This window comes from Calliphora vicina, chromosome 1 (assembly GCF_958450345.1).
Source record: "Calliphora vicina chromosome 1, idCalVici1.1, whole genome shotgun sequence".
In the NCBI taxonomy this organism is placed as follows: Eukaryota; Metazoa; Arthropoda; class Insecta; order Diptera; family Calliphoridae; genus Calliphora; species Calliphora vicina.
In genome coordinates this window covers 81,447,501-81,471,857 of record NC_088780.1, presented here as the reverse complement: position 1 = coordinate 81,471,857, position 24,357 = coordinate 81,447,501, and the positions used below count along the sequence as shown (strand labels likewise).

General features: G+C 28.3%; 1 protein-coding gene across 1 annotated transcript in view; it reads left to right on the top strand.

The window, feature by feature from the left end:
- Cad96Ca (tyrosine kinase receptor Cad96Ca) overlaps nucleotides 1-24,031 on the top strand; it is a 148,056-nt gene extending 124,025 nt beyond the window's left edge. Inside the window, exons 6-10 of the mRNA XM_065515002.1 lie at nucleotides 12,730-12,869; nucleotides 13,258-13,363; nucleotides 17,668-17,807; nucleotides 22,307-22,448; nucleotides 22,517-24,031. Coding sequence (XP_065371074.1) covers nucleotides 12,730-12,869; nucleotides 13,258-13,363; nucleotides 17,668-17,807; nucleotides 22,307-22,448; nucleotides 22,517-22,741 — 753 coding nt within the window. The 3' untranslated portion in view covers nucleotides 22,742-24,031. The remainder of the gene's footprint in view (nucleotides 1-12,729; nucleotides 12,870-13,257; nucleotides 13,364-17,667; nucleotides 17,808-22,306; nucleotides 22,449-22,516) is intronic.
- The last annotated feature ends 326 nt before the right edge of the window (nucleotides 24,032-24,357 follow it).

Below are 24,357 nucleotides of genomic sequence, written 5' to 3'. Positions count from 1 at the left end.
CTGTAAAAGAGTAAAAATAGAATAAATAAAACTTTAATTAATATATGTACAATGTGTACATGTGTATATATTATACGTATGTATTTTAAATTTTATTAAATTAAAATAAACCCAACGGGAAAAAGATGTAGTAAAGAGGCCTTCTTAAATGCCTTAATTTGCAGACACAAGGACACCCAGCCGCATTGCAAAATGGTTTAAATTTTTCACGGCGTGTCATTGGAAGCCAAGGCCTTGGATACTCGCTACTGTTAGAGGGCTGATAGAAGACCTGCTAAAGAAGGCATATTAGAAGGTCTTCCGTTAAAGGCCTGTAAGGCGACCTGTAGCGTAATGACTCACAGAATGTCTACATATTAACATCTATTAATAACCCTGAAAATTAAAGCCTAAATTAAAGTCTGCTGAAGGTTATATAAACCCGAAAAATAAATTTTACGCTTAAATTATGCAGAATACACTTGTTTATGTATACAAAAGATATCAGTGTATTCTGTTGTTGTTAACTGTGGCTAAAAAACACTAATGTCTTTCATTATGTTTCAATTGGTATATATTTATTTTCGATTTCCCAAAAATTAAAATTTTGAGGTGTGTCACCTTTGAACTGGGTGTGCGATATGTATATAAAACACTTTTTCACGCGAACTTCACAACATCATATATTATAAAAATATTTAGAAGATTTTGCACCTTCTTCTGATTTCATGTTTCAGTTTGTAATAAAGACAGTAAAATAATTAGTATTATAGAGAGACAACATACATAAAGGTTTGTTACACCTTATTTTGCAATGCAATTTTGATTGTGTATGACATTTTTTAGTAGGAGAAGCATAGCCCTTCCAGAACGTCTTCTGGGAGCAGGCAGAGTAGAATGAGTATCGCATTTTATCATATTTTAGAATGTGTAAGTAGGTCGGCGGCATGAAATAACCCCCCACGAAATAACACCCCAAAAATAAAATGAAATAACCCCCCAAAATTTGGGGCCTTATTTCATATGAAATAAAACCCCAATTTTAAAAATGAAATAAGACCCCAGCGAAATGAAATAATGCCCCAAACAGAAATGAAATAACAACCCATTATTGGGGTCTTATTTCATATGAAATAGAACCCCAATTTTTAAAATGAAATAAGTCCCCAAACACAGTGAAGGTGATCAAAAACATTTGGGGGTTTCAAACGGGCTGCTATAAGGTCATATTTTCATAATGTCCGATAGTTTAAACACATGTTTGTTGTTTTTCAAACAAAACAGTTTTGAACTAATAAGACTTTTTGAACTATTTTTATTGTTTTATCATAAAATAACACTTTTTGTTTGAAGTACAACAACAATTTGTTTAAACTATCATAATATATTAGGACATTATGACAATATAACTTAATAGCAGACCGTTTGAATCCCCCAAATGTTTGTATTTACTTTTGGCAAAATAAAAATTGTTGTTAATACTTGTATAGTTTCCTGAACTTTAATCCAACAACATGGACAGTTGCAATTTTGGGAGGCATTTGAAATACATCTGCCAATTAGCTTCATATCGTATTAACTGCATATTTTGAGATGTTTGCACGGAATAATAACAATGCTTGTAGCTTTCTCATTTTGTGTTGAAATCTCTTTTAAGACTTTTGGATGAACTAAAAACTATATCTATTTAAATACGCAATATATTTGGGTTTAATGAGATTTGTTAAAATATTGATTTGTAAATATATTTTGTACACAATTTTTCGGCTACGGCGCTTGATTACAAAACATTACAGTAATTTACAAAACAATATTTCAACTAAACTTGTTTTAAGTTAAACCTTATAGCTCTTATTAAAAAGTTATAGCAGATTAAATATACACATTTCCTAGGAAAAAGTAGACCCTTTTTAAAATTAAAATCTTTTTCATTTTTATTTTCAGTTATTAATATGTATATATTATTTCATATTGATTTTTATAAATTACATAAATTAAATAATACCCCAAAAATCGTTGTTGTTGCTCTCTGTACTAATTTTTGGGGGATTATTTGGGGGATTATTTCGTGGGGGGTTATTTCATGCCGCTAATAAGGTCTTTTAGAAGGCCTACAAAGTGAAGACCTAGAATGTTTTCCCGCTGGGAAGTTTTTTTTTATATATGTATGTGTGTTTAAGAATGAGTACATACATAATTTAATTAATTTAATATCTCATTTACATTAAAACCATGCCTAAAACAACACTGTCCTTTATTTGTAGTTATATCCCAGCAAATTGTAATTTTTGGAAGCACGTAAAATCCTTTATAGAAAACATGATTTTTGTATGGTAAATTAATTATTTAACAACCGAACATTTATTCCGTTGCACTACTGCATCTAAGAAGCACATTTTTCAATTAACATAATAAAAAGGTTGACTTTTCTTAAGTGTTTCTTAGTTTGATAAAACCCTTTTTTACTGGGAATTATATATGTAGTTATATTCTTTAAGACTTACGGGTGATCCAAATACCAATATCTTCCTAAAAATTAACAATAAATAATAAAATACCAACAAAATCATTGATAGATCGGAGATGCGCTTTGACCCCGTTTAATGTTTTGGTGGGATACGATTATTACATTATTACAACATGCCTTTAATATTCGTAATAGTAAAGGGTAACTTTAATTAAAGTTAAATTTTTCCTTTATTACAACTTACTTGTAAAATAAAATTTATTTATTTCGATACCAGAGAAAATACCGATTACTTTTTTAACTCAATATTCATGTTTCATACCTTGATAGAAAGGCAATTTTCTTTAGAAGATAAGTACCATTAATTATACAATTTTACAACTTTCAATTGATTTCTGGCACGGGTTCTAGTTATCCGATTGCACTTAAATTTTGCAGTAGTTAGTTTTTGCTACTAAGAGCTAGTTTCTGGGATAGAGATAATCTACATTCTTCGCTTAAACCTAAATTAAACTAAAAATTGTGTTTCTCACTTATTGTTTATATGCTATATAATCTAGGTTTAACTGAGCATCATTGGTGAGTTAAACCTAAGTATAAAATGCCAAAGCACAAACAGATGGAAAATAAAATAAACAATTCAGCACAGCAGCTCTTTATTTTTATTTGCTTTATTAACATCAATATAATTTTTAATATACATTTTATATACTTTTATATCGCTTTTTCTTTTAGAAGTTAAAATTTACAAAAAAAGTTATGTAACGCGGTTGCTTTTTCTTATAAAATGTATAGTATTGCCATATTTATATGAAAAAAATTGAAGAATGCAATGCTAACAAAATTAATCCACTAGTGAGAAACACAATCATTGGTTAAATTCCGGCAAAATATGTTTCAGGATTAATATAACAGCGTGTTAAGCTGAGTTTAACTGATAAGTAAGAAACTACCTCTAAATGAACAAAATAAGACCCATCCAAAGCAAATCTATATTTAAGGACATGTCTAATGTACATATGTATATACGTATGTATGTGTTTTTTTTTCAGATATGTTTGTGTATGTTTATTACAATTGTGGTGGCATTTTTTATAATTGTTTACAATAAACACTACTTGAGGGCATTTGACATGAAACAAATGCATTGAGAATTTATTTACATTTATTTAATGCAATTAACACTTCAAAGACAACATGTGTGTGTGTTTATGAATATAATTCAAATGAATTTAATTTTGATTTATTGACATAATTTACAACATCCTATGTAGTTTACTAACTTATTACGTTAAATACAGGCGCGCATCCAGCCGAAGATTGTGGAATGGGAGACATTTGTTTAAGGCAACATTAAATTTACAAACAAATTTTATGTAAAGTCATGACCAGTTAGTTAATCTAGAAATATGCTCTAAATAAGTGTTTTATGCACATTAATATACTGTCAAAACCGAAAATAAGCTCTTAAAATTTATAAATAAGCTCCAAAATACAAATCCATATAACCCCCATTTTCACAATGTATAGTTATTTTATTGTTTTTAACCTATAGTTATACTGACAGTTTTCATACAAAAATTACTTTAACAGAGGGTGAATTCCAAAACGTTTGTATGCAATGCAGTCATATCTTTATCAAGACAAAGCTAACAAACGCATAGTTAAAATTAAAAAAACTTAGCATACTGCCAGTTTTTACTTTTTCATTTACATTTTGAGATATAAAACATTATCAAAGTTTACACGGTTGCGTTAAGAATCGCTCGACTTTTTAAGGTTGCATTGCATACAGACGTTTTGGAATTCACCCAGACTGGAGCTATGGTAAATTATGGAACCAATTTTGATTCGATAGCGATATTTATAAGATTTTTATTTATATTAATGGGTTTTTCGGAAGTAGTCCTTAATGGGACCTAGGACTAATTATGGACCAATCTTTATAAAATTTGGTGTGGCGATTCTTATGTAAATAAGGATTTTTGATTTCGAAATTAAAACGGATTATAATACAGAGTGAGACAGATTGAGCTATGTGTATGGTTTAAATGGTTAAACACTTTTTAATTTATACTGTTATCTATATTCGCATTTTCCTAAATATTTTCATAGCGCATTAATACTGTTTCGTCAGAATCAAAAAAAAAATTAAAAAAGAAAACCGAATCTTATATGTACATCACAAAAGTATGTTTTAAGATAATAAGAAAATAAGTTTTGATGCTGAATATAAAGGGATCTAAAAAGTCAAAAACTTAAAATTTTCTGAAACAGATAAATACCTAATGTACGGCTATTTATTATTTATAGGAAAAACATGCGTTTGCATGAATCCGATTTCCCTGGCCATTTAGTGCAATACGACTGTCATATCAAAATCTACAATTTTTAGTAGTGCCAGAAAACTCCATATACACTGGGTTCTTTTGCAATTCTAAGACGATTTCGATAAGACCTGATAAAGTGATAAAGTTTTGGACCAATATTCTATGTTCGTTTAACAGTTATCAAATTTTAGAACAACATTCCGTCCTTCTGTCCGTCCAACACCAATTAAGACGCTATAGTACCTAAATTTGGCAGAAATATATTACAGCGAAGCATAAATTATTATGCCAAACAAAAATAAAATACATTGAACAGAAAAATAGTTTTGGGATCAAAATCTATTAAAATCACTTTAACGGACATACATATATCTATTAAAAATATTCATCTATCTATATATATAAAAATGAAATGGTCCATGTATGTAATGTCATCACGTGAGAACGGCTGGAGCGATTTGGCTGATTTTTTTTTATTCGATTCGAAATTTTCAGGAGATTGTTTGTAAAAAAAAAATCAAAAATTCCGGGTAAAACTCGGAAATTCTTTTTTTTTGTGAGTCCAGTCAACTGTAATAAAAACGTACAAATTTAGATATTTTATTTGCAAATAAATAAGAACAGGCTGGTGTGCGTGGGTTGGAGAAACTTGAAGAACTGACATTAGTAAATGCTAACGGGCGAAGGCGGGGCGATCAACTAGTATCATAATAAAATTCAATACACATAACCACACATAACCACACAGAAAAAAGAAATTCATAATTGAAATGAATTTTGTAATAAATATTATTAAAGGTATTTATAGACGGCAATACTCTAAAAAAACGAATCAATTTCGCGCATATTTCTCGTTTTGTAGCCGAGAATCATACAAGCCGAATCACATTATTACACTTCTATACAATATTTTACAATTTTTTTAACACTTTGCAGCATACTTTTATTTCCGAAACACGTTAATTTTGTTGAAATGAAAAAATAATTTTTTTTTTAATTTTTGACACTTAATTCTTTTTGTGGTAGAATTTAAATTATAGAAGAGAGTTTCAATTTCTGGTATTGAAAATCAAACAAATTTAAACTTAACACAATTTTATACAACTCTGTAGGTCTGGTGAAAATTAAAAAGGCACCAACACATATACATTTTTGTTACTAACACATGTTTAGTAGGGGTATAACTATTGACATTTTTTGCAAATATGCAAATTGGCATAGCATAGTCGAATAGAGCGTTAAAAAATATGAAAATCCACAGTATTATTTTTTCGCTGTTGTTAAAAAGTTCACGCACCAAACGCAATAAAGTTTTTCATGAAATATTTCCAATTATTTTGAAATACAATATATTTTATATTAATAATAACTGCGGACATACTTCAAAAGACTATTTTTAAATAAGGGTAGTATCCCTCACACTTCAATGAAATTAATTATATAATTTTTCAGAGAAAACAAATTTGGTGCATTTTAGAAATTGGTGTTGGTGCGTTATGTTTTTGATTCCAAATGACCTAAAAAAGTGATTTTCATTATTTATACAACATTGGACATCACGTTATATCCCTAATGTTTAGTGTTAGATACTTTTTCACTAACACATGTTTAGAGTTAGGTACTGCTGTCAAAGAGTCGGACTACTTGGTATACCTTGTTTCAAGTCTTCTAGATTTCACAAAATATGAAACATATCTTAATATTTAAGAATTGAATTGAAATCAATGAAATCAAATCATGATATTTATGATGAAACTTTTTTCTGTGTAAAATATAAATAAGAATTACATAATATAATTTTTTGAGGATCGCACCATAAATTCTCATTTATGGACTAATTCCAATAATCGATTTTACGAGCAAAAATATCTTACAAATGTCTAATTTATTTTTGAAAACTTTCACACAGTGGTTTATGGAAATAATTCGGTATCTTGTGAATTATTGGATATATTGTTACGAAGTTTCACATGGTTTGAGCTGAGGTCTTTTTCAGTGGGGGGCCAGTGCGTAGCCCCCCAAAGTTGGTCACCTCAGGTCTCAAATTTTTTAAAAAAATCGCCAAAAATCCATTTATGATCCGAATGAGCTGAAATTTTAAATATAAATAGTCCTTGAGAAGGTCTACAAAAAAATACGCTTACAAGTGTAGGTTGAAGAGATATTCAGGTTTATTGATTTATTTTTTTTAATTTTGCTCGATCATTTAATGGTTTTTTAGATATGGCGGGCCTACGGAGGGTCGAAATTTATTTTTAAAATATCAGCTATATTGACGATAAAATTCTAAATAAAGTAAAGAAACTTGCTAACAGTTATCTGTAAATATCTAAAAAACCATAAAAAGATCGAGCAAAATTAAAAAAAATAAATCAATAAACTTGAATATCTCTTCAACCTACACTTGTAAGCGTATTTTTTGTATTCCTTCTCAAGGACTATTTATATTTAAAATTTCAGCTCATTCGGATCATAAATGGATTTTTGGCGATTTTTTTAAAAAAATTGAGACCCGAGGCGACCAACTTTGGAGTGTATCGTTACGATAAAAAATAGCCAGACATTGAGAAAACAGTTGTAAGATTACAAAAATTACAAAGTTCATGTTGATACGAACCCCAAATGGCCTGCAAACCCTGTTTAGAATCGTTGGTAATATAGAAGCTTCGCGTTAGTGCCTCCATCAGAATGTTTATTATACTCATATGTTTTGGTGGTGGATATAAAGATTCGGCACAACGAAATATAAAATTCATACTTTCCTTATTTTAGTTTTGGTCTAGCTTCTTTTTTCGTACCTCATGGCAACACCACCACCTACATTCGTATTGTGATAAAAGATGAAGGAATAAGTTTTAGTTGTTCTTATCATTGATTTTGAACTTCTCCCAGGCTGAAATGTGCAATTGCAATTATCTTCTGCTCAAACACCTTTAAATAGAAGTTTGATATTCTTTTTTTGTGTGTGTTACTTTTACGAACAAAAATAAATATTCCCACATTCCGCAAATATTTATATTCACACACTCTTGTGAATATTTACTAGTACATCCAAGTATGTACTGATATATCGTCATCTAAAATGCAAAAGGTCATAGCTAAGACCATTTGTAACTAAATATACATTTAGATTTTGGAGAATTTAGGCATCATGTAGACCTTAGAAATTAGATACATATCTGAATAATAGAATTCTTCAGTATTTCTTAAATTATTTAAGTGTTTTTCGGTTAACAAATGAGAAGCCGCAGTACAAAAGGTACTTTTTGCACATTTAAAATTTTTGTGAAAATGACCCCTTAAAAAAATTAAAAAGCTTGTTCTAATGCGTTTTTTTTTAACGACAATATTTTAAATGAATGTTTTTAATCCTGATCTAATATATAAACAAATTACACATTGAAATTAAATATATTTTTTTTCGTTTTATACTAGTGTTGTACGTTTTGTTAAGTACAAATATTTTCAGAACCCATTTACTTAGTAAAAAAATTTTAAAAAAATTTGCTGACTTGATTGTTTCTAGAAAATTTCAACCCAAATATTATAAAAATACCAAAAAAACAATTTTTGATAATATGCGAAAAGTACCTTTTGGTCTGCGGCTACTCAAATACTCATATTTACGAATATGCGGTTTAATTTAAGGAAACATCTATTGGGTACCCTATATTATGAAAAATATTGCATATATCAGTTTTAAATTCTGGATAAACATATTTCCATTTGTTACAAAAAACCGGCTTTGCCATGGAACCTCGAGACTTTATATTAACTCAAAAACAAGCTACTAATGTTTCCAAAAAATTTTTAAGATACTGACACATTTGTATGAGCTCAGAATAGCATAACCAAATTTTATACTTAAATAATACCCGTAATTTCAACAAATAGATATCAATCAGTACTTGGTTACTTATGAGTAAATTTGATTTGAAATTAATGTCAATTTTTCACTGTAGATATCTATTTGTTGAAGTTACGGTCATAAAAGTGTTACTGCCTTTTAGTTTATAAAATAAAAAAAGATGCGGTGATGGCCTGCCATGTGATTTTCGTTAAAAAACCTATACTTTTTTTTTCTTATGGAGGGTGGGTGTAACATCTACTGATTAGAAGTAGATTTTGAATTATTAAGTGATTTCCATTTTTTCAGTACAACTCATCCTTTAAAAGTACACCATTACACCAATTTGACAAGTTTTTAATGCAAATTTTGTTCAAATCGATCATATTTTTAATAATCCAAGTGTCTTATATTTTCGAAAAATTAGCCTTAGTTTTCTTTAAAGTATGTTTTTATTTTGTAACATTTTCACAATATAAATTTATTCTAAGTATTAGCCATTGTTAGCTATGACCTTTTCACATCTTTCCGACAACATATGGATTCCGAGCCATAAGAATTGCTCATCTTTTGAGACCAAAAATGAATCAAGCCAATATCGGATATTCTCTCTCTCGCTCAGCATCTCTCGAAACAAATAGTAGTCTGAACTAAATATAAAGCAGATGAAGCGAAACTTCGCAACCACTTCATTATAAACAGTTTTTTAACAAGTATTGCAACATGTGACCGAGCGTTGTCATGACATAATATTACAGTTTCATGTCTGGCCGCATATTCTGAGTGTTTTTCGGTCAATGCTTGCTTCAAATGAATCAGTTGTGTTCGGTACAGGTTTATTAACCATATTATTATTAATTAACCATATTATGGTTACCACATTCATATAATAGTTACTGTGACTATAATATTGTTAAAAAACTTGTAACAATGTTGAAATGGTTACAGTAAACATGTACAACTATATTTTTTCTCTGCGTGCAATGGAAGAGATTCACCGCAAGCATTGGTGAACAATCGGTGTGTTTCAGCAGCACATTTTTCAAATTAAAAGTAAAGCTTAGCTTGCCGCATATGACGCTTTGTTGGCGCAACATTTTCAAGCAAAAAAAAACTTTGTTGTTTACAGTATAATGTTCAATAACTAAGTATGAATAAATGACAGATATGTATCCTCCAAAATGAAATATAAGTTATTGAAAACAAAAACCGCATTCTAAAGATACGCCATTTATTGTAAATCCCTAATTTTTAAGTCATACACCCAATATATAGATAGAATATGGAAAATAATTACAAAAGTTTTGTCTCATTTTGCTTTCCCGAATTGAGTACAATATTGAATGTTCCATTTATCATTCCTGGTGACGATATGTACTATACATGTCTACTCTCTTCTGGCATTTCAGTCTATCTTTAAAAAAAGATAAGTAAGAAAGAAAGTTTTATTATTTATTGGCATGTATATGTCGGCACAATTGTGTGCATAATTGCCCTTTAAATAGGGAAATTTTCGAAAAGTGATTTATTTTTAAATGCACATTTTAACATTTTTTAGGCAAAAATTCTTGCGAAATACTTTGTTATTTATACTAACTTATTGCTCTTAAGATTGGATTCTATTTAAAACATAGTTAATTATAGGCATTGCATAATAAATTCTTAAATTTGAGATCAAAACGTTGATAATATTTAAGCGACGCGATATTGAATGCTATAAAATTTGGAACTATTTTAAACATACATATTAAATAAATTATTCTCTTTAATTTGTGGTTAATTATTTTAACACATTTTTTTAACAAACTGCGAAGCGTTGTTTCTTGTCTGCAGATACAACCAGAGTCTCTGACGGGAATCTAACCCGCAACCATCCGATTAATAGTCCAGCACTCTATCGACTGGTCTATATAGGCTTTTTATTCAAGTTTCACGGTTTGAAATTATTGAGAATAATATTAAATTAAAAAAAAATATAAAATGGAAATACTCAAATATCAATCATACTCGTATTTTAAATAGTGCGGTTTAATTCTAGAATTATTGAAATGGTGTGTTAAGTAATGATCCTATTCTGTGTGCCTAAACCGCAGAAAAAATCCTAATTCGATTACATAATTAGCGTTATTAAAACAGAATAGACATACAAGGTTTAAAAGTTTTACTTACTTTTTCGAAAAAATCCAAAAATTTTATGGATATTCGCACACGTGATGTGTTTGTATTGCAAATGTTGTATAATACACAACAAAACTGAATTTTAAATTTTATGACCACATTACAAACCTTTTTATCCTTATTATTAGCTTGGATTTGCTTCAGTCTAAAGAAACACAACCATCCACCACTAACACAACAAAAACGGATCTAAACTTTTTTACACATACTCGTACAATTGTAAATATGATTACATACCCAGCAGTACTAGGAGATAGTCCTGAACTAGTAATATTACTAAGCCTTTTTAATTACAATGAGACTGTCCGATAGCTGGTTCAAAGTAGTTATCGCATTGGATTCACATACTGGTTACAGTTAATTTATTAGCTCCCTACCTGGTTACTTGATCAGCTACATAGCTAGTTATTTTAACACGTACGGCTGCTAAATGACCACAAATAGTCATCTAAAAAGACATATAACTCTCCAACAGATTGCTTCTGGTGGCTAAAATAACTACTTTCTAAAGTGCAGTACAAAATAAATGTTTAAAGTGACTTCACTATAGGTTACTAAGAGACACTAAAGTGACTATTGACTTCACGCTATTTTACATTTGTATAAAACCAGTTTGTACGAATTACTCACAAAACGTTTAAAGTGACTACACTCTAGATTATTTAGAGACATATAGGTGGCAATTATCTTCATGCTAGATTACCTAGGATGTATAAAGTAACCAATTGTCTTCACTCTGCACTACAAAGAGCACATACGTGTCAAATGACCCTAAATATATATTGGAGTCAGCCAAGTGATAAGTGATATTTAGTGACAATTACTATATACAAGTAATATATTGACTACTTGCTTAACTGCTGGGTATGCATACAAATATAATCTACATAATTCCCAGCAGTCAGATAATTAGACAATGTATCCCTTATATACAGTAATTCATATATTTTGGGTATTTTATACATCTTATATAATCTAGCGTGAAGACATTAAACGTTTATTTTGTACTGCACTTTAAAAAGTAGTTATTTTACTCACAAGAAGTAGTCTTTTTAGCTGACTATTTGATGTCATTTATCACCCGTTCATGTTATAATGTAGCTAGTTATGTAGCGGATCAAGTAAACAGTTAAGTAGCTTTGTTATTTTTAACTCGATGTTCATGTTTTATACCTTGTTAGAAAGATAATTTTTTCTAGAAGCTTAGGTTTTTTGCAAAGGTTTAAAAAACAGTATTTAAATAAGGAATTTTTTTAAGATATCGAAAAAAGTACCATTACTTACCCAATTTTACAACATTCAATCGATTTCCGGCACTTGTTCTAGTTATCCGATTGTACTTAAATTTTGCAGTAGTTAGTTTTAGCTACTAATGAACAAAATAAGACCCAACCAAAGCAAATCTATTTTTAAGGGCTCCTCTAATGGACATGCACGTGTTAAAATAACTAGTCAGTTAGCTAGTTATGTAACTAGTTGTCACTCTAAATGATAGGTAAAATCACTGGAAATTTGGAACAGTTTCCTAGAACTGCTGGGTTATTTAGTCAATTTTTTACTTATGTAAATATGTATGTATGAATGAATGAATTTGTTTTTTTTTTCAAAATGCAAAATAAAAAGACTTGTTTTATTACAATATTATTATTCATATTTTAGAATCGAGAACACTTGGTAGGCATTAATGTAAATGATATTATGTAAACTTAATTACAAGTATTCAAAATTACGTTATTATTTTTCAACATATTTGGCAGTGTGCAGCAGTAGGATAATTTATTTTCTTAAATAAGTAATGCTTTTTGTTGTTGAGATATATTTCTTTACAGATTTTAATCAAGTTTATGTATTTATGTTGCTTTTAAATTTCTCAAATCTCTATATTTATATTTTTGCATTAATTACTACATATTTATTTTTAAATGCAGGTCATGAAGTCCTTGGAGCCACATGTAAATGTAGTACGATTTTTAGGATGCTGCACCGACAAGGATCCAATATTTGTAATTATCGAATACGTAAATTATGGAAAACTACAAACATATCTTCGTAGTTCAAGAGCTGAGAGGTAAGAATTTATTTTAAACAATGTATCACTAAATCATTTAGAAAGTCAAGAAACCATCAAAATTTTAAAACATTCATGGTACTCCTACTACTAGAGTCTTTAAAGAATTTAATTTTCATGAAGTCGAAAAATAAATTAAAGTAGATGTTCGTTCTTCACCTTTATATTTACAAGTATATTAGTTATTTTTTATATATCCTTTTAATATTTACATGAATTAACTGGTGTATATGTATCTAAACATGCATCCATATATTTACACAAATCTATCGATATATTTATTTTGTTACTATTTCTTTCGTGTGCTATTTAGACAACATGAATATACTTGTATTTTTGATATTTAAGTAGATGATTTGATTATTTACAAAATTGTTTTCTTTTGTAGGCACTACGGCAATACACATGGCAAATCGAATGTCCTGACGTCAGGTGACTTGACATCGTTTATGTATCAGGTTGCCAAAGGAATGGATTATCTAACATCACGAGGGGTATGTTAACAAAATATATATGTACATAAATGTTTATATAGGAAAATCTGCAATTAAAATTCAATAATGTTCATTATAATAGATTATAATAGAAAAATTATATTGAAATACGATAAATCAATAATTTTCAACTTTAAATAAATATTTTTCCATATTGAAACACCTTCCGCCAAATACCTTCAAAATCAAGAATTACGGATAAAAAAAGTTCCATCGGGGATGCACTTATAAGCCGGTAGCTTAGTTGAATATCCAGGGATTTAGAAAGAAAAATCCGGCCTTCGAATGGTTTATATGCTTTTTCGACTTGAGAAATCTGCATGTATTTCTCCAGCAAACATATTTTATTTGATTTTTTTTTCAATATTTTCCGAATTTCAAGATTTAAAAAAATCAGACAGAAAATAAATACAGTGCAACTATTAAGATCAATGAGGAGATAGTTGTATAAAGTCTATACCAAAGCGCACAACAGTCCGATTTGTCATCTCCGATTTTAACGAACTTCAGCACAGTTATTATGTATTGTAAGTGTTTTTAAACTTTAAAATTTAAAGTCATTGGATTGGATTTTATTTGAAAGATAACTCATAAACTAAAAGAGTGTTCAACTTTAAAGTTTTTACTAATATGTATACAAAATATTTTGCTTATTATCATGTACTTTTATGAATATGGATGTTGAGATACGTGACCATATATAGTTCAATGTCACATATCTCCAAAACCATTTAAATTTTTTTAAATTATATGCTGATAACCAAAATCTTTTATATAATTGTAAATTTTTAAAAATGGACACTCTTTTAGTTTATAAGTTAACTCCAAAACTCAAAGAGTGTGCAGCTTAAAATTTTTTTCCAAATGTAGAATTAAAAAATTAGGTTTTTGTGATATTTTTCAGAAACTTTTGTTCTATTTCAGAAGCTTTTAATTCTATTACAGAAATTTTTATTTGTATTTTAGAAATTTCAAATTGTATTTCTCTTAGTAATTCCTTAAATACAAATGGAAACCTCTGAAATACAATTGGAAACTTCTGAAATAGAATTAGAAAATTTAGAAATACAAATAGAAAATACTAAAATATGAAATGAAATTTCTGAAATACGAATAAAATACAAATAAAGCGACCCTATAATTCTGAAAGGTTGAAGCAAAACAAATCTTGAGTAGGTCATTTTTCTAGAATAAACTTATAGTCCAACTGGTCTGAGTTTTTTTCTCAGTGTTTCAAAGTTTTAATTTTTTTATCGAAGGGAGCTTTAATTTAACTGTTGTAAGTTAATGTCTGAGAGAATTCTTATTGTGGAATTTTATAGGGATAATTTTTGTGGAAGATCTTAACCCTCTAGCTCCTCTCCTTTTTTTTTGTGAAATTAAAATTTTTTGTAGATCTTCTCAAGGACTATTTATATTTCAGCTCATTAATCAAAAGCTGTATTTATATATATTTTGCAAATTAAAAAAAATAGTTCGGCTGCATTTTGGTACATATTATTATTTTGTTAATTAATTTGTTAATAGTCACTTCATTCATCTGTAAGTTATTTTATTTTTATTTATACATATCAATACAAATTTATGAAGTAGTATTTAATAAAAAAAAACTAACGTTTTGAAATTTCTGATGAAGTTGAAGCAAAACAAATCTTGGCGAGTTTAAGAACTTTGATAGAATATAAATTATTTTATTGTTAAAATCTTCGTTGTATTTTTATTGAAAATAACGAAATATTCACAGTTGACGTGTTTTCTCGAAATAATAAAAAATATGAGTTCAGTTGATGTTTCCTTGTGGCAAACGCATTGCTGTCGCTTATTTAAACCTATAAAATTTACTGCCTTACGAATGCATGATTCCTACCATTAAGAGTTTATACATAAACTTTCATCCGAACGGAAATTTCAACTTGACTGTAAAGTCAGTTGTAGGCGATATTTCACATGTGTTGCCTTCTATCCAACCACTCACATACTTCCATCTATAGAAATACATGGAATATCAAGTAAATATGTTATCGTAACGTGACCAACATTCTTCTTTTTATACACTTTTATAATTTTTGTAAGTATTCGTTCAATAACTAAAAAATAAAATTCTTAAGCAATTTAGATTTAAAGTAATGCATTCCATATCCACGTTCCTTTTTATCCATTTGAAAAGAGTGTTCGAAGACATTTTCATTGTAATTTTGCTAGTTTTTCTTCTGAAAAATCGTGATATGTAATTTCTTTATGAAACCAACTATATTCTTTAAAACTATTAACCATAGACAAATACATATAGATCGGTAACTATGTATAATAAAACTCAAATGCTTAAAAATTTGAAACTCTTCTTCTTCATTACACAAATTTCAGAATGCCCATTTGTCATGAGTGGTGACGTTAAATACATATGAATGCTACAAGTTCTACAAAAAAAAATTTAACTTCAACTAATAGCACTTTACAAAAAAACATTTATGTATTAGAACACATATACATATGTATGAATGTGTAGTATGTAGATATAAATAGCACAAGTAATACTTCGCTTAGTATTACGCTAAAGGAAGTTTTAAATTTTTATTATGCTTTTATTCGTGTAGATTTTTAATGCCTTTTTAAAAGTTTAGATCACTATGGGTCTATACAAACTAATCACAAGTTACCAACAAAAAAGAAAACATCGAAAAAAGAAGAATTTAAATTTTCGTTTTCTGTACCGCCAAAATATTTAATATTTTGCTGATCAAAGTAGGTATTCAAACAAACACGTTTAGCAAAAATGGAACTTCTAATGTTGCGAAAAAAGTAGAGTTTATAATTTGGAAGCATTGAAAAATGGCATCATCTTAAAAGAAAAAAAAAAAACACAAACTGAAGCTTTTTGCTTGTCTGCAGATACGCTCAATGAAATCGAACCCGCCATCCTCAGATTGATAGCCTAGCACACTATCGTCTAGTGTTAGAATGAATGATCTGTGATTTCTATTCATTCAATCCGAAGTTGTTCTTATAATTTAAAAAAAATAACGATTTTTAGGAAGTGAAGTGAAGGTTGAGAAAAATGTCCGAATGAATTAGTTTTTCTGAGTATGATTAAACATACATACATACATACATACATACATACATACATACATACATACATACATACATACATACATACATACATACATACATACATACATACATACATACATACATACATACATACATACATACATACATACATACATACATACATACATACATACATACATACATACATACATACATACATACATACATACATACATACATACATACATACATACATACATACATACATACATACATACATACATACATACATACATACATACATACATACATACATACATACATACATACATACATACATACATACATACATACATACATACATACATACATACATACATACATACATACATACATACATACATACATACATACATACATACATACATACATACATACATACATACATACATACATACATACATACATACATACATACATACATACATACATACATACATACATACATACATACATACATACATACATACATACATACATACATACATACATACATACATACATACATACATACATACATACATACATACATACATACATACATACATACATACATACATACATACATACATACATACATACATACATACATACATACATACATACATACATACATACATACATACATACATACATACATACATACATACATACATACATACATACATACATACATACATACATACATACATACATACATACATACATACATACATACATACATACATACATACATACATACATACATACATACATACATACATACATACATACATACATACATACATACATACATACATACATACATACATACATACATACATACATACATACATACATACATACATACATACATACATACATACATACATACATACATACATACATACATACATACATACATACATACATACATACATACATACATACATACATACATACATACATACATACATACATACATACATACATACATACATACATACATACATACATACATACATACATACATACATACATACATACATACATACATACATACATACATACATACATACATACATACATATTAATTAATTATTCGATTTCTATATTTTTTAAAAATTTCTATACTTTACTTTTAATTTACAGAGCATGACAAATTATTATAAACGAAAAGACGTAATTTTACAAAATTATTTCTTTTAATTTAGATAATCCACAGAGATTTGGCTGCAAGAAATATATTGATTGCAGATGATCACACTTGCAAAGTCGCAGACTTTGGATTTGCACGTGACGTAATCACTTCAAAGGTTTATGAACGTAAAAGTGAAGGAAAATTACCCATCAGGTGAGTTTATAATACATAGGTACATATTGTACAATGTACATAAATATATATAATTTTTTATTATATTGTAAAAAACATTATTACTTAAACTCATGCTACCTTACATCGACTATACATATAATACGTGACCCTAGGTCAGGCGCGGATGCAGAGGGGGTGAAATATGAGTTCCCGCTCCTCAAATCGAAAAAGTTTTCATATAAAAAAGAAAAACAAAATGAAAATGGTTGACCTAGATGCGCGCCTGTCCTAGGTTAAAATATTTTATTTTGTTGTTTTAAATACATTTCAGGGATGCATTTAATTTATCTATGCTAAATTTTGTGTGGACACCTATGTATATTAGAGTGACAATCAGTTGTATGGAAAAAAATTTTTGTTAAAATTTTGAAGAGTGCCGGGTGGAATATTACCAAATCGGACAACGATTTCTGGGCGCGCATCGAGGTCAAAGTATAATATATGCTAAATTTTACTATTTATATGGAATAAATAGGTGAAACTCGTTAACTTTCTGCATTGTTTTTATTTATATTAAAGAATATTACATTAAAAAAACATTTTTGGAAATTGACCCTGTATCTCCAAATTTTTCAGTTTTTGTAAAAATATATATACTAAATAAATACTTTTGCAATTGAATGCAAAATAATCGAAATGTGTACGTAATTATCGTTGTAATGAGATATAATTGACAAAATTTGGTTAAAAAATGGTAAAGTTATTACGAATTCGCCAGACCATTAACGTGTCTCAAGCCACTTGAACAAGAAATTTAGGAAAAAAAATTAAAATATTTCGAGAAAAATCAATTTGAAATGAGTATGAAAAATGTATACATTTTGACATTGTAGTAAACAAATATATATTTATGACAACCATGAATCATAATATAATAATATGTTGTTCTCAGAGTATGTTAACCATAATCCGGGAACAACACAATATGGTGAAGTATTAGTATTACACCATAAAAATTGTTTTCACAAACATATACATATTTACCAAAATCATATACATATGATTGCTACATTCATGTTAATGGTAACATAAACATGTTATGGTTACCGCAATTATATACATAATTACAGTGACCATAATATGGTTAAAAAACAAAAGCTTAAAAATTTATTCATTCTAAAAAAATATATTTCTCACCGATTATTCGAATAATTTATATTCGAACAACCCATAATTCCATGCATCATATTTAGCTCTTGCTTTTAAATATTTAATACTGGTTATGAGTCTGTACAACGTACAACAACTAACTTTGTACGATTGGAGTAGTGTTGCCTAAACTTCATGATATGAAACGGCTAAATCTTTGGGTAAAAAACGTTCCGCCTTCCGCTCTGATTTAGGTAGGCCTGTTAAACTATTCTAAATATATAACGTAACATTCATATTAAAAACATTGGATAGCACTATTTTACAGGAAGACATTCCAGTCTTGCTATGTTCACTATTTAAATGTTTTATAATTGTATTGAAAAACTGAAATAAAATCACCATATGCTTAAAATATAACAAATTGCTAACACTGGTTGGACGTCAATCAAAATTTCATGAACCTTAAAAATGCACAAATAAATTTTAAATGAAGTTCGTGTTGGGCAAACCATTACGAAATAATAAAAAGAAGCAAAAAATCTGTTTTTATATTGAATTACATACATATGTATATATGTATTTGTAAAGATGTATGCATTTATGAGTGAGTTGCAAATAAAATATCATTTGTTTATTCAATATTTAACTTAAGTCAATGGGTCAACTGAGAATTTTATATAAATCAATCGCCTTTTTGTGTAAAGAGATGAGCATGAAAAGATTCGTAATTATAAATGTGTCACGAATAATTCGAATGATATACATACATATAAAAAAAACATTTTGATATTTCTCTTTTTCGAGTTTATAGATAAATTCCCAGCCGTAAACTGTTAATCGCTTTTATGTACATATCGTCACCTTAAATGCAAACAATCAATAATAATAAAGTCAAACGTCCGTTTGAATTTCTTAAATAAAGTGTCAATTTTTGATCGAAGAACCATTAGCAATCGATTTTGAGTTTTCATAAATGAATTTTTCTATGTATGCATTTCAATGTGTGTTTTTCGCTGTTTTTTGGAAGTGGTACAGTTTTTACGCTTTGTTTTATTTTGTAAAACAATAAAATATTATTCCTAGAATTTAGAAATTCTTATACACACGAACATTTAATAATAAAAAAACTCGGTGTGCACTGCTTCATTGTGACCAGCGTTGCCACTGAACAAATTTTATTCCAAATTTTTGTCAAAAAACTACAAAAATCGTTTTAAACCTATAATTTTTTTAAAATCATATACATATATGTATATATAATTTTTTTTTTTGCGAAAATTATGACTTTTTTATTAAAAAACTATTTACATATCGTCTCCTCAATAAAACAATAGTGTATAAGCATTAGGCCTAGTCGATTTGTATGGATGATCAAAACGTAAAGAATCCTATAGCAGAAACGCAATCTACGGAAAATTCTAAGAAATTATCCCCAAGAAACGATAGGTTTAAAATCAATTCGTCTAAATTCAATAGGTCTAAAATCATTTCGTCTTTTATCCAATAAAAAAAACTATAAAAAAATATATATATACTGAAATATCATTGGATAAATGTCGAAAATTTCTTAGAATTTTCCGTAGAGTGCGTTTCTGCTATACGATTTTTTGTGAAAAAAATCGACCCACCCTAAATTCTACTTCCACAAAGTGGGTCAAAAGATCAATTGAAATATTACATTTGTTCTAGATGTCTACTAACACAAAAATTGTAAACTCAATTATTTCGAAATGTCAAACAAATTATACAGTATTGTTTCATTAAGGGGACGATATAATTGTATATGTATTAATAAGCAACAAAACATAACAATATATCAAAAAAGGTATATAAAAATTCATTTTTATTAATATTCTTAAACTAAAAAAAATACGTCAGTTTCAATACGCCACGCAAGTATTTTAAGTAAAAATTTAGTTGTTATAAAAACATATGTACATTTTGTATTAAATTTTTAGGAAAATTTCTATTTCCTGACCACACATTTTTTAGAAGTTCCTTACAAAGCATAATGCTATTAATTGTACTAATTTCATAATTTAGTTTTTATTAAAGAAAGTGACGAAAACTTACGTTCAGCAGCTGCAGAACTATGTGATAACGAAAATTACCATAAGTGCTCTCATCTAAAATATATTTAATTGAATTTATTTGATCCCAAAATAAATCTATATTTAAATCAGTTAAAAAATTTATGTCCGATAATCTTAACAAGTTCCACTGCGAGATAATAATATCAGGATCACAATCTATAACATTAGAAAATTTTAAAACAAGGGACAATATTGGCAAATCTTCTTTAGAGAGTACTTTCGATGGAGTAATTATTTGTAAAAGTTTGATATCTTCAAGTTTAAAGTAAAATCTAGAGTTTATTTGCTTTAATAACCCCCAGTAACACGAAGGCTGGTTATGTATTAACTAATAGTTATACTGACAGTTTTCATACAAAAATAATTTTAACCGACAGTATAGCTACTGTCTGTCGTTGGTTGTTATTGTTCCTCATTCACGCTCATTCGTTTTGTAAATAAATACCCAACGATCTGAAGTAACTGTTGTGCTGGTGAATGTCTTGAGTAGCATATGAATCTGCTTGTGCAGACCTTTAGTAGTTACGTCCATTTGCATTTAAGGTGACGATATACATAATGAAAATATGTAAAACTATCTTACAACTGCCAATGATTTTCTTATAAAATTATTTTAATAACAGAATTGCGAAATAGATATCTAGCTTTCAGTTTTTTATATACGAGCCCGTGACTTTTGAATTTCTCGCCTCTTAACTGGAAGTGCAATACTGCCCCTGTCAACAAGCAACTGTCAGTTGCTCCTGTTAAAATTTGAACAATTGAAAAAAAAGCTATTATTTTTTGTTTTTGCCGAATATTTTTAAGGTACGATATATCAATGGTTTTTGTCTCGAGAAGACCAATATTTTGCTCTAAGTTTGGTAATATGCAATGCCAAAGATATAACGACAAATTTAAAAAGGCGACCTCTACATTCGTCAAAAAAAATTTAAAATACTTTATATTAGTACAACGCACTTTTTTTTGCCTAATATTGTACGCTCCAGTGCAGTTTCCATAAATTAGGCAACGAATTGCACCCTCATTTAGCCCGGATTGACAATTTATTGTTTTTAAACCGGAAGGAAACAAAGTCTATAGAGCTAAAAGGAAAAATAAAATAATTTTTCATACAAAAACCGATGTTTTATTCAAAAAGTCACGGATTTATGGACCCGCCCTGGTACCATAGCTAAATGGCTGCCGCCCATAAAAACAAATTAAGCAATAAACATTTCTTAATTGTAATTTTGCAATTCCAATTTTATTTAACATATTTTTAACTATTTATCTTTTAAAATACAATTCTAGATGGATGGCCATTGAATCGCTTTACGATAATATATTTTCCGTTAAATCCGATATCTGGAGTTTCGGTATACTGATGTGGGAGATTGTAACACTTGGATCAACGCCATATCCAGGCATTTCTGCATCAGACGTTATGCGCAAAGTAAATTGAAAAACAAACAAGTTTATCTGTTAATAATTTTAAACTAACTTTTCTCCATTTTCGTTAAGGTTCGCGATGGCTTTCGATTGGAGAAACCGGAACATTGTAGACGTGAACTCTATAACATCATGTATTACTGTTGGTCTCAGGATCCCAACGAACGACCTTCATTTGGAGAATTGGTGAAAATGCTTGACAAACTTCTGCATACGGAAATGGATTATATAGAATTGGAAAGATTTCCCGATCACAATTACTATAATATTGTTAGTTTTAGCGATGAAAAAGTCTAAAGTAAAATTTCAAAAAATTGTTGTTGATTTCGTAATAAATTAAGTACCTCAGGATAATTCTATAAATATTTATTATACAAGTATTCACTGCCTCTAAAAATGCTCTGTTTTCTTTTTTAAATTTTACTTATCTTGAATTATTTATTTTAAATTAATTGATATAAAACAGTCATAATTACGTATTTATAAACTTCAATTGTCACTTGGACCCATACATACATACATAATATTTGATTTGGCTTAAAGTAATGATCCATATACATTAGTTGTAGATGTCCATAAACTAAAATAAAAGCTTATTCATTCTCAAATTCGTTGTCCTGGCTTGAGAACCTTTTATAATTTCACCGAAACGTTGTTTTCCATTTTTCAAACTTCAATCTAGTTCGAATTTTATTCGAATTTTTAGAAACCTATTTTCTTCTCGATTTGATGTTAGCTATATGTCCAAGACACAAAATGTTTACCAAAAATATCTATAAAGTCAGAAAACAAAAAACTTTCTATTATTGAATGAGAAATTTCTTCATTTATCTTATAAAATATAAGAAATAACATTTGTTTGTGTGGGATGTCGCAAGTATTTTAGTTGAACTCAATTTTTTGTTTTATAACTCAATGAAATTATAAATTGTTATATATGTAGCTTATGAAATTGCGAGTGTTTTGAACATATAGCTACCATCAGATCGGAGAGAGCAATTGTTTCGAAAAATTCAAATAAATTTCGAACTAATTGAATTTTTAAAAATGGAAAAAAGTATTAATTTAAACTAATTACATTAAATAATTCTATGTCAAAATTTAAAAAACATTTAAAATTTTTCCCATTTTTATCCCTATATTTTTTGACTATCACGATAATTCAGATACGGCACTGAAACCAATAATTCATATGTTTCCTTTACGTGAAATATGGAAAAAATCATAAAATCCTTAATAAAATATCCTTTTTGTCCTTTGATACAATTTACCAAATACCGACGCCAGGATAAACATTTTGTGAGATCAAGTCCCCAACAAAGCTTAACTTTCATTTTAGTTGGGAAAATCGACATCTTATTTTTCATCCATACAATCGGGGCCAACATAATTTAAACTTATTTGTGTATGTGAGTATGTATTTAAATCATTATTATAAGATTAAATTTAAAAAAATCGATTATTGTTGAAATATTTTTCCCTTGTACATAGTTTTAATATTAATTCTAAGAACTCTGCTATTTATTATAAACATACATAAATATTAAAAAATAAATAAAAAAAGACCATTATGTATATAGATATTAATGAATACGTTTTTCATTTCTACTTAATAACTAGAAAATTATGTACATACTAGCATGCAACCCGCTACTTCGTTAGCGAAAAAATGTGGAAATAACAAAACAACTACGTAAATTATTTTAAAATGTTTATTATAGAAATTTTAATTATTGCGTAAAGTAAATACACCTTACAATTGTTTGTAGTCCATGATATTTTGAAGTATTAAAGCATCTCAAAACTGCTTGCGTAATTGAAAATTCATAATAATAATTGCAAATATTAATAGTAGATAGATAAAGATATACTAATTTAATAATGTGTGTGAAGTTAAATTTCGAAATTTATAA